Source organism: Furipterus horrens, unplaced genomic scaffold, assembly GCF_987537825.1.
Source record: "Furipterus horrens unplaced genomic scaffold, mFurHor1.1.pri manual_scaffold_17, whole genome shotgun sequence".
Classification (NCBI taxonomy): domain Eukaryota; kingdom Metazoa; phylum Chordata; class Mammalia; order Chiroptera; family Furipteridae; genus Furipterus; species Furipterus horrens.
Genome location: NW_028327187.1, coordinates 27,340,833 through 27,359,010, shown reverse-complemented (window position 1 = coordinate 27,359,010; position 18,178 = coordinate 27,340,833). Strand labels below are relative to the sequence as shown.

General features: G+C 39.0%; 1 protein-coding gene across 1 annotated transcript in view; it reads right to left on the bottom strand.

Annotated features, from left to right (window-relative positions):
- ENOX2 (ecto-NOX disulfide-thiol exchanger 2) overlaps positions 1-18,178 on the bottom strand; it is a 339,831-nt gene that overhangs the window by 46,740 nt on the left and 274,913 nt on the right. Inside the window, exon 9 of the mRNA XM_090263952.1 lies at positions 13,976-14,090. Within this exon, the coding sequence (XP_090120078.1) occupies positions 13,976-14,090 (115 nt within the window). The remainder of the gene's footprint in view (positions 1-13,975; positions 14,091-18,178) is intronic.

Here is an 18,178-nt window from a genome sequence, read left to right as displayed (position 1 = left end):
TTTCATGCAGCTCGATTTTCTGGAACTTCTGGTTGTCTCTAGTTTTGAGGTAGTTGTATTCCTTCTTAGTTCTGGAGGGAGACGCAGCGTGTCTGTCTACAACTCCATCTTGGCCGGAAGTCCCAAGAGCTTATGTTTTGAAAAGATAAACAAGATTGACAAACATGCCCTGGCTGGTATGGCTCAGTGGATTGAGTACTAGCCTATGAACCAAAGGGTCCTGGCTCAATTCCCAGTCAGGGCACATGCCTGGGTTGTGGTCCAGGTCCCTGGTTGGGGGCGCATGAGAGACAACCACACATTGATGGTTCTCTCCCTCTCTTTCTCCTTCCCTTCCCCTCTCTCTAAAAATAGATAAGTAATATCATAAAAAAAGATTGACAAACCTTTAACCAGAGTCTCCAAGGAAAAAATAAGGAAGGACCCAAATAAGTAAAATCAGAAATGGAAGAAGAGAAATAACAACAGACACCAAAAAAATACAAAGGATTGTAAGAAAATATTATAAACAACTATATGACAACAAGCTGCACAACCTGGAAATGGAAAAATACCTAGAAACACACAATCTTCCAAAACTAAATCAGGAAGAATCAGAGAATCTGAATAGACAGATCACACCTAGTGACATTGAAGCAATAATAAAAAAAACTCACAACAAACAAAAGCCCTTGACTGGATAACTTCACAGGTGAATTTTACTAAACATTGTGAGAAGAACTAACACCTTTCCTTCTCAAAATATTTCAAAAAATGGGAGAGGAGGGAAGCCTCTCAAACTCATTTGATGAAGCTAGAATCATCCTAATTCCAAAACCAGATAAAGACATTACAAAGAAAGGAAGTTATAGGCCAATATCCCTGATGAACATAGATGCTAAAATCATCAACAAAATATTAGCAAACTGAATGCAGCAATCCATCAAAAAGATCATACACTATGATCAAGTGGGATTCATGCAGGGGATACAAGAATCATATAATATTTGCAAACAATAAATGTGATTCACCACATAAACAAATGATGGACAAAAACCACATGATCATATCAATAGATGCTGAAAAGCATTTGATAAAATTCAGCACCCATGTATGATAAAAACTCTCAGCAAAGTGAGAATAGAGGGAACATACCTAAACATAATAAATGTCATACATGGCAAACCCATTGCCATAATCATACTCAATGGGGAAAAACTACAAGAGAGGGATGTCAGCTTTCACCTCTCTCATTCAACATACTACTGGGAAGTCCTTGCCACAGCAATCAGACAAGAAGAAATAAAAGGCATCCAAATTGGAAAGGAAGAAGTAAAACTCTCCTTATGTTCAGATGACATGATAATGTATATAGAGAACCCCAAAGATTCCACCAATAAACTATTAGAACTGATAAATAAATTTAGCAAAGTAGCAGGATACAAAATTAATATCCAGAAATCAGCTGCATTTTATATGCCAATAACGAACTAACAGAAAGGGAAATTAAGAAAACAATCCCATTCACAATTTCTACAAAAAGAATAAAGCGCCTAGGAGTAAGCCTAACCAAGGATATAATAGATCTTTACATGGAAAATTATAAGACCCTGAAGAGAGAAATTGAAGAAGATACAAATAAGTGGAAGCACATACTGTGTTCATGAACAGAAAGAATTAACATCATTAAAATGTCCATACTATCCAAAGCAATCTATAGATTCAACGTAATTCCTATCAAGATTCCAATAATGTATTTCACAGAACTAGAACAAATATTTCAAAAATTTATATGGAAGTACAAAAATCCCACATAACAACAGCGATCCTGAGAAAAAGAACAAAGTTGGAGAAATCATGCTACCTAATATAAAAACTATACTATAAGGCCATAGTAATCAAAACAGCCTGGTATTGGCATAAAAAAAGACATATCGATGAATGGAACAAAATAGAGAACCTAGAAATAAACCCACACCTTTATAGTCAATTAATATTTAACAGAGGATGCAAGCACATGCAATAAGCTAAAGATAGTCTATTCAATAAATGGTGTTGGGAAAATTGGACAGATAAGTGCAGAGAAATGAAACTAGACCACCTTCTTATACCACACACAAAAATAAATTAAAAATGGATCAGAGACTTAAATGTTAGACCTGAAATAATAAAAATCCTAGAAGAAAACATTGGAGCAAAAACCTCAGACAATGCTCATACCAATTTTTCTTTTTATCAGATATACCTTCCCAGACAAGGGAAACAAAATAAAACAAATTGTACCACATCAAACTAAAAAGTTTTTGTACTGCAAAAGAAATCATTAACAAAAGAAAAAGACAACCCACAGAATGGGAGAACACATTTGCCAATACATTTGATAAGGGGTTAATATCCAAAATTTATAAAGTACTTACAAAACTCCAGAAAAAAAAGTTAAAAAATGTGCAAAGGACCTAAATAGACAGTACTCCAAAGGGGACATACAGATAGCCAATAGTCACATGAAAAGATATTCAACATTACTAACCATCATAGAAATGCAAATTAAAACCACAGTGAGATATCATCTCACACCTGTCAGAATGACCTGGTATTGGCTGTTCATGAATAAATCAATAAATCAACAAACAAGTGTTGGTGAGAATGTGGAGAAAGGGGAACCCTTTTGCACTGTTGATGGGAACACAAACTGGTACAACCACTGTGGAAAGAAGTATAGAAATATCTCAAAAAATTAAAAATGGAGCTGTCTTTTGACCTAGTGATCCCACTTCTGGGAATATATCTGTAGGAACCCAAAACACTTATTTGGAAGAACATAAGCACCTCTATGTTCATTGCATTTACAATAGCCAAAAACAGCCTAAGTGCCCATCAATAGATGAGTGGATAAAACAACTATGGGACATTTACACAATGGAATACTACTTGGCTGTAACAAAGAAGAAAATTTAGCCTTTGCAACAGTATGGATGGACCTGGAGATCATAATGTTAAGTGAACTAAGCCAATCAGAGAAAGACAAATACCATATGATACCACTCATATATAGAATCTAATGAACAATCTGAACAAACAAGCAAAACTGAGACAGACCCATAGATGGAGAGCATGAGACATCTAGTGGGGGGGGCAGGGAAGGTTAGGGGGTGGAAGAATTGAGCAAAAATGAAAAAGGACTTATGTACATAGACAACAGTACTGATTGCTGGGAGAAGCGGGTATAAGGTGACTACATGGTAATGAAAAACACAATAAAGATTATATCAAAAAACAAAAGAAAAATAACATAGGGGATGAAGGAAGGAGAGAGTGGGGAAGAAAGCGGCAGTGTCTAGTCAAGGAACATGCATAAATGACCCATGGACATGGACAGCAGGCTGGGGATTGAGTGTGGGAGTGGGAGGCGGCAGTGGAGAGCAATGGGGAAAAATGAGACAACTGTAATAGAACAACAATAAAAATAAACTAAAAAATTTAAAGAAATAAGAAAAAACATAAAAAGTATTAAAAAAATCCAGTCAAAAATGAAGAATACACCAGAAGGAACTAACAGTAGGTTGGATGACACAAAGGATCAAATCAGTGACTTGGAAGACAAGGTAGAAGAAAAACAGGAGAGGGAAGATGGCGGAGGAGTGAGGAGAGGCTGAGGTTTCAGGCTCCCGAGACTCTTCTGCAGTTTGGGCTAACTGCAGACAGAACATCTCAGTGAGCAGCTGGACACTGGCAGGAGTCGAGCCAAGGCACTGCTGGATTAGAGAAAATCCATCTGGGAACAACCTGTTTAGGGAGGATAGTGGAAAAAAAGGGATGAAACGGGATTCCTGACTGGGGCGGCTGCCCAAGCTGCGGCTGGAAGAACACAAAGGATTTGGGGGGACCACAGGCTGCCCCGGGAGAGGAGTTGGGAGGAGAGCGGATCTCTGCCCACTGGCAGAGACCGGACTCGACCAAGTGGCATTGGCGCTGAAGGACAGGAGACAACGTGCTTCCGGGCAAGTGAGAACATAATTCTCCTTTATATTTTTCTCTAGTGGATGGTGGAGAGAGGAGGAAAGTTTGGGGGTGGTAGGCCATTCTTGAGGAGCGCAGGCGCAGTGGTGTGCTCATCCACCCCCCAACCCTCCCCTTGGGTCGCGGGGGCGCGCATAGGGAAGTGCCCTCATTCATTGGCCCAGGTGTGCAGGACTGTGCGTCCAGGTGCCCCTCGGTCACATGCCAACAGACATAAAATCAGTGACCCAACGGGTGCAGGGAGGGTCCACTGGACACGCAGAAGACTGTGCGCAAATGCCCCTGGCCAGCCCAGTGGGCGCAAGGCTGAAGTACCAGGCCGGAATCCGGAGCGCAGAGCACTTGCCCAGGCTCTGTGCCTGCCCGCTCAGGAGGTGCGGGAACGGTGGGCAGCAGGACTCACAGACACTCACTTCTACTGAGCACAAGTGTCTGCAGCCCTGCCCTAAGAGGCTAAAGACCAATGCCCAGAACATGGCGCTGCAGGCCTGAGGCTAGCTCCCCAGCTGCTTGGGTACACACTTGCACTCGAGCTGAAAAACACCTCAAGGGCTTTCCCGGACCGCAGCGCAGCCAGCTTCCTCGGAGAGCAGCAGCGGCCAGCTTTCTAGGAGCGCGGCGCGGCAGGCTGGAGCTTAGTTCCCCGTACACCTTGGGCGCGCACTGGTGCTCTAGCCAAAAAAACACCTGGAGGGCTCTCCCGGAGCTTGGCGCAGCCTGCTTTCTGGGAGCACAGCGCGGCTGGCCTGAACTTAGTTCCCCAGACACCTTGGGCGCACACTGGTGCTTGAGCCAAAAAAACACCTGGAGGGCTTTCCTGGAGCTTGGTGCGGCCTGCTTTCTGGGAGTGCAGCGAGGCAGGCCTGAGCTTAGTTCCCCAGCTGCCTTGGGTGCACACTGATGCTTGAGTAAAAAAAAAAAAAAAAAAAAAAACACCTTGCCAGCTTCCCCAAAGTGCGGCATGGCCTGCTTTCCTGGAGCGTGGCGTAGCAAACCTGATGTGGGCTCTTGGCTGCCTTGCATTGTGCCTTGCCGGCCACCTCGCGCACACCACTGCTAGAAGGAACAGGAATCTCTGACCCATCACATTAGACCAGCTGTGGACGCAGAAAAAGAAGACGACACAAGAAGGCTGAACTGACATCTCCACAAAAGAATTCGAGATAAAATGGATAGAGTGACTCCCATCAACAAGCCATAAGGAATATCCTAACAACAACAACAACAACAACAAAAAATCTGAAATATAACCAGACAGCATAAAGAAACGATATAAAAGGTCCTCCAAGAACATCAGGCTCAGGAGATCAAAGAGACTGCACCACTGAAACCCCCAGATCTACCATAAAAAATCTCATACCACAAAGGTGGGAAGGCAAAGCAGACAAATCCAAATAACAAAAACAAACAAGAAGAGTCCAACCTGGTAAGACGCAGAAACAACCTCTCAATGAAAAGAAAAGAGGAATGCCAGAAAGAGACGTAGATGGAATAGACATAGCCCAAATGTCAAAGATATGGAATTCAAAACTATGGTGGTGAAGAAGCTCAATATGCTCGAAAACCTCAAAAACAACTATGACAACCTCCAAGGAAGTTACCAGCAGCTCCAAGAAAATTACAGGGATCTTGCAGAGAACTACACCAGCATAAAAAAAAAGACATAGAAACTATCAACAAGAACCAGGAAGAAATGAAGAATGCAATCTCTGAACTGAGAAACACAGTAGAATCAGTCAAAAGCAGACTAAACGAAGCAGAGGATCGGATTAGTGAGTTAGAGGATAATGTAGGTAATAATTCTCAAATGATACAGCAAAATGAAAAAAGATTGAAAAATATGAACAAGATGTAAGGGAATTACAGGATAGCATTAGAAAAAATAATTTAAGGATCATCGGAATACGAGAGGGGGAAGAAAAGGAGCATGGAATTGAAAGTCTGATAGGAGAAATAGTGACAGAAAATTTTCCGAACCTGATGAGAGAAAAAGCTATGCAAGTCCAAGGAGCACTGAGAGTTCTAATCAAGAGGAACCCCCAAAAACACACTCCAAGGCATATCATAGTTAAAATGGCAACATTCCAAGACAAAGAGAGAATCCTAAAAGCAGCAAGAGAAAAACAGCAAATAACTTACAAGGGAGCTCCAATAAGTCTATCGACCGATTTCTCAACAGAAACATTACAAGCCAGAAGGGAATGGTCAAAAATATTTCAAGCAATGAAAAACAAAGGCCTACAACCAAGAATACTCTACCCAGCAAGGCTCTCATTCAAAATAGAAGGTGAAATAAGGAGTTTCTCAGACAAAGGAAGACTGAAAGAATACATCTCCACCAAACCAGCATTGCAAGAGATGCTAAAGGGAGTGTTGTAAGAAAAAAGAAGAAAAGAACAAGAGAGGAGAGGAACAGAGGTACAAAGGGAAATGAATAAATACACGTCAATAATAACCTTAAATGTAAATGGATTAAGTGCTCCCATTAAAAGACATAGGGTAACGGAATGGATAAGAAAACAGGACCCACATATTTGCTGTCTAGAAGAAACACACCTCAAAACAAAAGATTTACAGAGACTGAAAGTAAAGGGATATAAAAAAAATATTCCAAGCAAATGGACCTGAAAAAAAAGCTGGGGTAGCAGTCCTCATATCAGACAAAACGGATTTCAAAGCAAGGGCAATAAAGAGACAAAGAAGGACATTTCATAATACTTAAAGGAATGATTCATCAAGAAGATATAACACTGATAAACATATATGCACCCAACATAGGAGCACCCAAATACATAAAGCAAATACTAGAAGACCACAAGAAGGATATCAACAACAACACACTCATAGTAGGGGACTTCAACACTCCATTATCAACAATAGACAGATCATTCAAGCAAAGAAACACCAAGGATATACAGGCATTGAAAAACACACTAAACCACATGGACTTAACTGATATATATATATAGAACTTTTCACCCAAAGAAGCAAAATATACATTCTTTTCAAAGGCACATGGGACATTTTCAAAGATAGACCACATGATAGGTCACAAAACAAGCCTCAACAAATTCAAGAAAATTGAAATCATACCAAGCATCTTTTCAGATCACAATGCCTTGAAACTAAAAATCAACCTCAGGGAAAAAAATCAAAGACACCCAACCTCATGGAGAATGAATAACATGCTCTTAAATAACGAATGGGTTAACAATGACATCAAAGAGGAAATCAAGAAATTTCTAGAAACTAATGACAATGAACACACAACAGCCCAAAACCTATGGGACACAGCAAAAGCAGTCCTAAGAGGGAAGTTCATAGCAATACAGGCATATCTGAAAAGGCTAGAAGAATCTCAAATAAAAACCCAAAACATAAAGCTACAAGAACTAGAACAGCAACAACAAACAAAGCCTAGGGCAAAAAGAAGAAAGGAAATCATCAAGATCAAAGCAGAATTAAACGATATAGAAATGAAACGAACAATCAAAAAAATCAACAAATCTAGGAGCTGTTTCTTTGAAAAAATAAACAAAATTGACAAACATCTAGCCAGGTTCATTAAGAAAAAAAGAGAGAAGACCCAAATAAACAAAATCAGAAATGAAAGAGGAGAAATCACGACTGATACCTCAGAAATACAAACAATTATAAGAAATTACTACAAACAACTCTATGGCAAGAAATTTGACAACCTAGTAGAAATGGACAGATTTCTAGAAACATATAACCTTCCAAAACTGAATCAAGAAGAAGCAGAAAGTCTCAACAGACCAATAACAAAGAAGGAAATTGAAACAGTAATCCAAAATCTCCCGGCACACAAAAGCCCTGGACCGGATGGCTTCATAGGCGAATTCTACAAAACATTCAGGGAAGAACTAACTCCTACCCTCCTCAAACTATTCCAGAAAATCCAATAAGAGGGAAAAATCCCAAACTCTTTCTATGAAGCCAGTATTACCCTAATCCCAAAACCAGGTCAGGACACAGCAAAGAAAGAAAACTACAGGCCAATATCACTGATGAACATAGATGCTAAAATCCTCAATAAAATTTTGGCAAACAGGATCCAACAGTGCATCAAAAAGATCATACACCATGATCAAGTGGGATTCATCCCAGGGATGCAAGGATGGTTGAATATTTGCAAATCAATAAATATAATACATCACCTAAACAAAATGAAAGACAAAAATCACATGATCATATCTATAGATGCAGAAAAAGCATTTGATAAAGTACAACACCCATTTATGTTGAAAACACTCAGCAAAATGGGAATAGAGGGAGCATACCTTAACATCATTAAGGCTATATATGAGAAGCCTGAAGCCAACATCATACTCAATGGACAAAAACTGAAAGCATTCCCCCTGAACTCAGGAACAAGACAAGCCTGTCCACTCTCCCCACTTCTATTCAACATAGTGTTGGAAGTCCTAGCCACAGCAATCAGACAAGAAAAAGAAATAAAAGGCATCCAAATTGGGAAAGAAGAAGTAAAACTATCACTATTTGCAGACGACATGATAGTATACCTAGAAAACCCTATAAACTCCACTAAAAGACTACTCGATATAATAAGTGAATTTGGAAAAATAGCAGGGTACAAAATAAATATACATAAATCTAAGGCATGTCTGTACACCAACAATAAAATATCAGAGACAGAAGCAAAAAAGAAAATACCATTTACTATAGCAACAAGAAAATTAAAGTACCTAGGAATAAACTTAACCAAAGAGATAAAAGACCTGTACACTGAAAATTATGCAACATTCAAGAAAGAAATTAAGGAAGATACAAATAAATGGAGGCAAATACCATGTTCTTGGATGGGAAGAATCAACATCATCAAAATGGCCATACTACCCAAAGCAATTTACAAATTCAATGCAATCCCTATTAAAATACCAATGACATATTTCACTGACCTAGAACAAATCCTCCAAAAACTCATATGGAACCAAAAAAGACCCCGAATAGCAAAAGCAATCTTGAAACAGAAGAACACAGCAGGAGGAATAATGATACCAGACATCAAACAATACTACAAAGCCACTGTGATCAAAACAGTCTGGTACTGGCATAAGAACAGACATATAGATCAGTGAAACAGAATTGAAAGCCCAGAAATAAACCCAGGCCTCTATGGTCAACTAATCTTTGATAAAGGAGGAAAGAACATAAAATGGCGTGAGAAGAACCTCTTTAACAAATGGTGTTGGGAGAACTGGACAGGGACGTGCAAAAAAATGAAACTAGACCACCAACTTACACCACACACGAGAATAAACTCAAGATGGATGAAAGACTTAAATGTAAGCCGTGATACCATAAAATCCTAGAGGAAAACATAGGCAGGAAAATTTCAGATATCACATGTAACAATATCTTCACAGATACATCTCCCAAGGCAAGAGAAATAAAGGAAAAAATAAACAAATGGGACTATATCAAACTAAAAAGTTTCTGCTCAGCAAAAGAAAACATCAGCAAGATGAAAAGGAAACAAACCATATGGGAAAACATATTTGCCAATGATATCGCAGACAGGGGACTGATCTCCAAAATATATAAAGAGCTTATACGACTCAACATCAAGAAAACAAACAACCCAATTAAAAAATTGGCAAAGAAGCTGAACAAACACTTCTCCAAAGAGGACTTACAGAATTTCCGTAGACATATGAAAAAATGCTCAACATCATTGGCCATCAGAGAGATGCAAGTAAAAACCACAATGAGATATCACCTTTCACCTGTCAGAATGGCCATCATCAACAAATCAACAAACAACAAATGCTGGCGAGGATGTGGAGAAACAGGAACCCTACTGCACTGTTGGTGGGAATGCAGACTGGTGCAGCCACTATGGAAAACAGTATGGAATTACCTCAAAAAACTAAAAATGGAACTGCCATTTGATCCAGTGATTCCACTGCTAGGATTATACCCGAAAAATCCTGAAACCCTAATTCAAGAGAACTTATGCACCCCTATGTTCATAGCAGCCCTGTTTACAATAGCTAAGTGCTGGAAACAGCCTAGGTGTCCGTCTGTGGATGAGTGGATCAAAAAACTGTGGTACATCTACACAATGGAATACTATGTAGCAGAAAGAAAGAAGGAACTCCTTCCATTTGCGACAACATGGATGGAACTAGAGAGAATTATGCTTAGTGAAATAAGCCAGGCAAAGAAAGCAAAATACCATATGATATCACCCTATACAGGAAACTAAAGAGCAACACAAACAAACGAACTAAATAGGCAAAGACTAGAATAGTAGTCAGTAGGGGGGAGGGGGGAGGGAGAGTAGGGGGATAAGTTAGGGAAGGGTCAGGTCAAGGAACGTATATGAATGACTCATGGACATGGACAACGGGGAGGGATATAATTGTGGGAGAAGGGATGGGCTGGGAGGGGGGAGCAATGGGGGGAAAATGGGACAACTGTAATTGAATAACAAAAAATAAAATTAAAAAAAAAGAAGAAAAACACACCCAATCAGAGCATCAGAAAGAAAAAAAAAATTTGAAAAATGAGGATAGTTTAAGGGACCTTTGGGACAACATAAAGCATAACAAAATCCACATCATAGGGAAACCAAAAGGAGGAGAGAGAGAGCAAGGGATTGAGAACTTGTTTGAAAAAATAATGATGAAAATGTCCTTAACCTGGTGAAGGAAGTAGACGTACAAGTCCAGGAAGACAAAGAGTCCCAAACAAGATGAGCCCAAAGAGGCTCACACCAAGAGACATCATAATTAAAATGCCAAAGGTTAAACACAAAGAGAGACTATTAAAAGCAGCAAGAGAAAAGCAGTTAAGTTACCTACAGGGGGGTGTTCCCATAAGAGTGTCAGCTGATTTCTTAACAGAAACATTTTGGGCCAGAACAGTGAGGCATGAAATACTCACAGTGATTAGAAACAGGGATCTATAACAAGACTCCTCTATCCAGCAAGGCTATCTATCAGTAAGAATTGAAGGAGAAATAAAGAGCTTCCCAGACAAGAAAAAGCTAAAGGAGTTTGTAACCGCCAAACCAGTATTACAAAAAATGTTAGAGGGACTGAGAAGAAGGATAAGGAGGAGGAGGAGGGGGGAGGAGGAGTGGTGAGGAGGAGGGAGAAGAAGAAAAAGGAGAAGAAGTTAGAGAGAGAGGAACATAGGTATAAAGAATAAAGTGGCAATAAATAAGTACCTATTCAACAACAGCCTTAAATGTAAACTGATTAAATGTTCCCATCAAAAAACATAGGGTAGCTGAATGAATAAGAACACAAGACCCATAATGATAAAGGGAACAATCCAACAAGAGGATATAACCCTAGTAAACATTTATGGAGCCAACACAGGAGCACCTAAATATGTAAAGCAAATCTTGCTGGACATAAAGGCAGAGATAGACAGAAATACAATAATAGTAAGGGATTTTAACATCCCATTGACATCAATGGGTAGAGCTTTCAGACAAAAAGCAAACAAGGAAACAGCAGCTTTAAATGACACACTAGATCAGATTAATTTAAATGATATCTTCAGAGCCTTTCACTGAAAAACAACAACAGAATATACATTCTTTTCAAGTGCAGATAGAGCATTTTCTGGGGTAGACCACACATTAGGAGTCAAAACAAGTGTCAATAAATTTAAGAATACTGAAATAACAACAAACACCTTCTTGACTATAATAGTATAAAGTTAGAATTCATCACAAGAAAAAAACTGAAAAACAAAGACACGGAGTCTAAATAACATGTTACTAAAAAATGAATGGATTAACAATGAGATCAAGGAAGAAATCAAAAGATACCTTGAGCCCGGGCTGGTGTGGCTCAGTGGATTGAGCAGGCCTGAGAGCCAATTGGTCACTGGTTCAATTTCCAGTCGGGGCACCTGCCTGGGTTGCAGGCCAGGTCCCCAGTTGGGGGGTGCATGAGAGGCAACCACACACTGATGTTTCTCTACCTCTTCTCCTCCCTCCCTTTCCCCTCTCTCTAATAATAAAGTAAATAAAATCTTTTAAAATAAAGATACCTTGAAACAAACTAAAATGAGTACGCAACAACCCAAAATCTATGGGACACAATGAAAGCAGTCTTAAGAGGGAAATTCACAGCATTGCAGGCTCATTTCAAAACAAAAAACAAACCCCCCCACACACAAAATCGCAAATAAAAAATCCAACTTAACACTTAAAGGAACTTGAAAAAGGACAACAAATAAAGCCCAAAGTGAGTAGAAGGAAAGAAATAATGAAGGTCAGAGCAGAAATAAATAAAATCGTCGTCGTCGTCGTCGTCGTCGGCAGCCGTCCGTCTCGAGAGACGATGGTGTAGCTTCTTAAGAGTCTATCTGCACCGCCGAGAATGGTTGTGCAGTCCGACTCAGGAGTGACATGGTATCTGTCTCCTCCCGTGTTGAATCGACATCTTGTGATGACGCTGAAGCTACAGAGCCTGGGCAGGATAATATGGAGGGTCTGCTGTTGCCCATGCAGCAGACCCCCCCTCTCTTCACAGCTGAAGGGTCCAAGGGAAAGACGGAGTCGATACAGCTTGGGTTCAGGTGCGCCGCAGGAGTTGCCGGTGTTGACTACAACGTCAAACCGCCTTAGGGACTCTGGCTCCGGATTTTCTGTTGGGGTTTACTCCCTTAGCCTTTCCCCTGAAGAGGTATGCCGCAAGGCAGCGGAGGTTTTTTGGAGTCAGAGTTTTCCTTCTCTGATGTACCCTGACTGGAAGATCGAACCAGCGACACTTAGCTCGCAGGCCGACGCTCAATCCACTGAGCTAAACCAGCCAGGGCAGAGAAATAAATAAAATAGAGCCTAATGAAACAATACAAAGATCAATGAAACCAAGAGTTGGTTCTTTGAAAACATAAACAACATTGAACAACTTTTAACCAGACTCAAGAAAAAAAGGAGAGAACCCAAATAAATAAAATCAGAAATGAAAGAGGGCAAGTAACAACTTTCATCAAAGAAATCCAAAGGATTGTAAGAAAATACTGTGAACAACTATATGACAACAATTTAGACAACCTGGAAGAAATGGATAAATTCCTAGAAACACACAATCTTCTAAAACTGAATCAGGAAGAATCAGAGAATCTGAATAAACAGATTACAACTAGTGAAATTGAAGGAGTAATTAAAAAACTCCCAACAAACAGAAGCCTTGAAATGGATAGCTTCACAGGTAAATTTTACCAAACATTCAAATAAGAACTAATGCCTATCCTCAAACTATTCCAAAGTATTTAAGAGAAGGCAAGACTGCCAAGCTCATTTTACAAGGCCAGCATGATCTTAGCTCCAAAATTAGGTAAAGACACTACAAAGAATGAAAATTATAGGTCAATATCCCAATGAATGTAGATTCCCTTTTAAATTTGTTATTTTTAAAGAGAAATATTTATATTTTATGCATATAACTATCAAAATATTTTTATGATTTCTATATTTGGAGACCTTTATTCTAAATTAAATAACAACTACCATATTTTCCAGAATTGCTTTTTCTATATGTATTTTTTTTACATTTGAATCTCAAATTCATTTGTTATTAATTTTGGTATAAGGTATAAGTGATGTAGGGATCTATTTTTTTTAAAGGTTTTGCTAGTTACCTATTTATTCATAAGCTCTCTTATGGATCCAAACCAAATATATAACAATGCTGCCTAAACGTCCAGTGCTCCTAGGAAAAGAAAGTCCAGTTTTAATTAGGTATTATGATGGAAAATGAGGGCTAAATGGAGACAAATCTGTACAGAAAATCTTGTAGCCACAGGGCTGATATTCAGTCAGTTTGTACTTAAATGGCCTCATCAATTGTTTCTAGCTAGTTTCAGTCTGATGGGGTAGTGTCTATCACTTACTGGGTGTTAACAGTTTTAAAATGTTATCCCTGAAAATAGATGTTATTTAAATAAAACAAAGCAAAATTATCTTTACCTGATTCTTCAGTTTCTTTTGTTTCTGTTGTTTCTTCTGTTTCATCATCAGACATCTCCATTTCTTCTTCTCTCCTGATTCCCATTAATTCATCATTATGTATGTTGCGAATTTCCTAAAGTTAAAAGGTATGTTTTTTAGGTAGGAAAGCCTTGAAAATGTTGAGACAATGAACAAAGTTAAGGACAAGATAAAGCAGGTTTTTTTGACATATAATAAAATTTCAGAATACTGTACTCTTAAGGCTAAGGCAAAGGAGCATGTTATGGCTGAAATCGTCTCAATAGAACAAAGCAGATTTTGCACACTGTCTTGCATACGGCTTCCTTTCCATTCCCAGAGCTCTGGCAGTTGTTGATTCCTGTATCCTTCCCATATTAGAAAGTACTGTTGGCCATGAAAGACCGTTCACCTCTTACTTACATGAATTTCTGGACTTTCTCTTAAGCATTCTGCCATTTTCACCTTCCTATGTAAAATCCATTGATTTTATTGTTTTCCATCCTCTTCCCTCTCCCCTTACAGTTGTATTCAACAGAACTCTTAGTCACACTTTTGCCAGTTTAGAAGTTACAGCAAAAATGAGCAGTCAGGAGTGAACTTTTATCATATCACCCCTTCCATAGGCAATAACTATATTTATGAACAAAACAAAACAAAACAAAACCCCTAGTGGCACTGGAGAGTGAACAAAAGCAGGCATATTCTGAAGAGGGGCTGTCATTTGGAATAAGGTTGTGGGTCTCGCAGTTTTTAAGGGACTTTTATAGTCTGAAAGCAGACCACAGTTAGAAGCTCACAAGTTGGCTAAATTTTTAATAGAGAAGCCACAGTCTTTATATCCTAAGGTAAGCAAGAAGAGAGTTTAGGGTAACATCACAGCCACTGGAAATTGAGGAGGAAGGTCTCAGAAAGGAGATAGCCAAAGACAGAGAAATTCAAATTCTGTGTATAAGATCTGTTAAAATTTCTGTATGACCCCTGAACCACAAAAGCATAGTGCAGATTCTAAACAACACAGCTAAGGCTGAAAGAACTGAATTGAGACTTGAGCTGCCACCTAAAACACAGAATGTTCACTTTAACTCTAATGAAGTAAACTGACCATTAAAACAGAGGAAAACAAAGTCAACATTCTTTGGAAGAACATAAGAGAATCCAAAGTCTTAAAAGAGAAAAATATTCACAATATGCAGGAAAAGCCCCAAATTACTTGACATACAAAGAACTAGGATCAGATGATGCATTTTCAAGAGAAAAGAGAATCTACAGAGACCAAACTTGAAATCAACCAGACATGACATTTAGCAGACAAGGAGTTAAAGCAGCTATTATAATTATCTCAATGACGTAAAGGAAATATGCTTATAATGAGTGAAAAGATAGAAAATCTTAGCTGAGAAATAGAAAATTTAAAAAGAGCCAAGTGGAAATTCTAAAATTGAAAAATACAATATCTGAAGATATCTGAAATAAAAGTAATTGGACAAACCTAAGAGTAGAATAAAAATGATAGAATAAGCCCTGGCTGTTGTGGCTCAGTGGATTGAGCATCAGCCTGCAAGCTAAGTGTCGCTGGTTTGATTCCCAGTCAGGGCACATTACTAGGTTGCATGTCAGGTCCCCAGTTGGGGGCACAAGTGAGAGGCAACCACACAGTGATGTTTCTCTCCCTCTCCTTCTCCTTTCCCCTCTCTCTAAAGATAAAATAAACAAACAAATAAATTATTTTTTAAAAATGATAGAATAAATAGAGAACTTAGAACAATACAACTTTATCCAATCTGAAGAACAAAGAGAAACTAACTGGAATCACAGAAATAGGAGAGATTAAATCATTCAAAACCTTTGAAGAAAAAATAGTTGAAGATTTCTCAAATTTGATGAAAGACATTAATCTATATATTCAAAGAACTCAGTGAATCCTAAGCAGGATAGTGTGAAAAAAAGCATGTCTAGGGACACCATAGTAAAGTGCTGAAAAGTATAGAGAAACTCTTAAACTCTTTAACTAAACTTATTGTGATAATCATTTCACAATTATATGTAAGTAAAGTCATTATGTTGTACATCTTAAACTTCTGCACTACTGTATATCATTTATATCACAATAAAACTGAAAAAAAATAAGAGAAACTTTCAAAGCAGCCAGAAATAAACAACATATTATATACAGGGGAACAATAATTTGAATACTTTGATTTTTTTCAGAAACAATAAAGGCCAGAAGTCAGGGGAACAATTTCTTTAAAGTGCAAAAAATATATACCTATTTATTCAGAACCCTATATTCAGAGAAAAAAAATCTTCCAAGAATGAAGATGAGAGAAATATATTCTCAAATGTAAATGTAAGAATTTGTCACCCAAAGACTTGTGCCATAAGAAGTGCTGAAGAAAGTTCTTCAGGCTGAAGGGAAGTGCTGCCAGATATAAATACAGGTCTTCAGGAAGGCATGAAAACATTAGAAATGACCAAGACCACACTGGAAAAGTCATTTTTTTCAAAAAGAGTAATGATGAGAACTGTGTATTCTGGAGCAGCTTGCGATCATTGGGAGGCCTCTTGATACCCATTAGAAGTTCTTCAGCACTGAGCTGTGAATTTCTTGCCAGGTTAGCCCCAGATGGGCCATAATACAGGAAATATCCAAAGCTGTCTGGTGAAAACCACTTCCATTTAGAGGGATTATAAATATTTCTTAATAATTAATGCCACAGTTAATCACTATCTAAACTAATATCCTCCTTTGTTATTCCTTTTATCAGGAAAAGTAATGATTTCTAAATTGTTTTCACTAAAGATAAATAAAAATACCTATATAAAAATTGGGCTATTCAGTGTTATTGTAACAGAACCCCTGGGCTGCTCCGATTGAAACAGAACCCACAGGCTGTTTAGTTAGGGGTCTGATTGACCGCCGCCAGAATCATAACTCTGAATACCAGAGTTTGGTGAAAAGGAAAAGAATTGTTTATTTACACAAAGCCCTGCTTCCCCCTCCCAGACCTGGCCAGTCTTAGGAAAGTCAGAAACACCGTTTCCCTACTTCCTAGGCACAGTTCAGCTTTACCAGTAGCTGCCAATCACTCAGTTCTGATTGGGGAGGTCCTTTCTGTGCTGTGGTGCCCTCCAGCTCTCAATGCAGAAGCGCCTTGATTCTCAGCCTCCTTGCAAACTGCCTTCTTCCTGCAAACCGCATGGATCTCCTCTCCTTCTCCAAGCAGCCTGGCAAGAGCCTCTTCTTAAAGCCGCCTGGAGATCCCTTCTCCAAGCCACATGGAGGGAGCCCACAAGAGCCAGAGAGTGAGGGCGTGAGGGCCAGAGAGAGCCTGAGAGAGAGAGCCTCCTAGAGCCAGAGCTAGCCCAAAAATGTCCCCAGCTGCTTCTCCCTTCCTCCCTGCCTCCTCTCTCTCCCTGCGTCCTCTCACGCCGTGGGTGTTGCAAACAGTTCTGACCATTCCCAGAACCCTACGTAGGCTCTGTCTGCTTCTTCCGTACCAGCCCACAGTCCAAGATCCCTCCCATCTTCCTGAGTCTTGGAAGTAAAGCGGATCTTTGGAACAATGTATCCAGCCACTAGCTCCAGGCATGCAAGGGCATCCTGAAAGCTGCTTCCTGCTGCCTATCTCCCAGCCGAAAACTCTGGGGTTTTTTTTTGGACTCCCCTGTTTCTGTAACATTATTACTGATAGTTAAGGAGTACTAGAAAAATAGAAGTAATAAAAATAGAAATACTAACATAGCATCCCTCATGTGCTGCAGGGGCATTACTTAAAATAGAGGAAAATAATGAGTTGCTTGAGAAAAATGAACCTTAAAGGGCTATGTTAAGAGAGATTTTCTAAGCCTGATTCAGACCCATTGTGTAGAGAAAAGTAAAAAAAAAAAAATTACTTATTTCTAAGAATTCATTCTATCTCATGAGTCTGGGTTTTAGTTATCATCAAAGAGCTGTCCCTGGAAAGTTGATTTTAATGAGGTTTGACACTGACAAATTCAAATATTGTACAACTTACTGCATCAGGAGAAGTCATGGCTCTTCTAGTTGCCTAGCAAGAACGTAGACTGTCAGAGTGTATAAGCAAAGACTAACCCTCAATTCACAATATGTTGTCTAATTCTAGGAAAGTTATTGTGTTTTTCAGAAGCATAAATTGTGTTCATTACAGGGAAATATTCCAGGGAGGAAAGATCTTACTG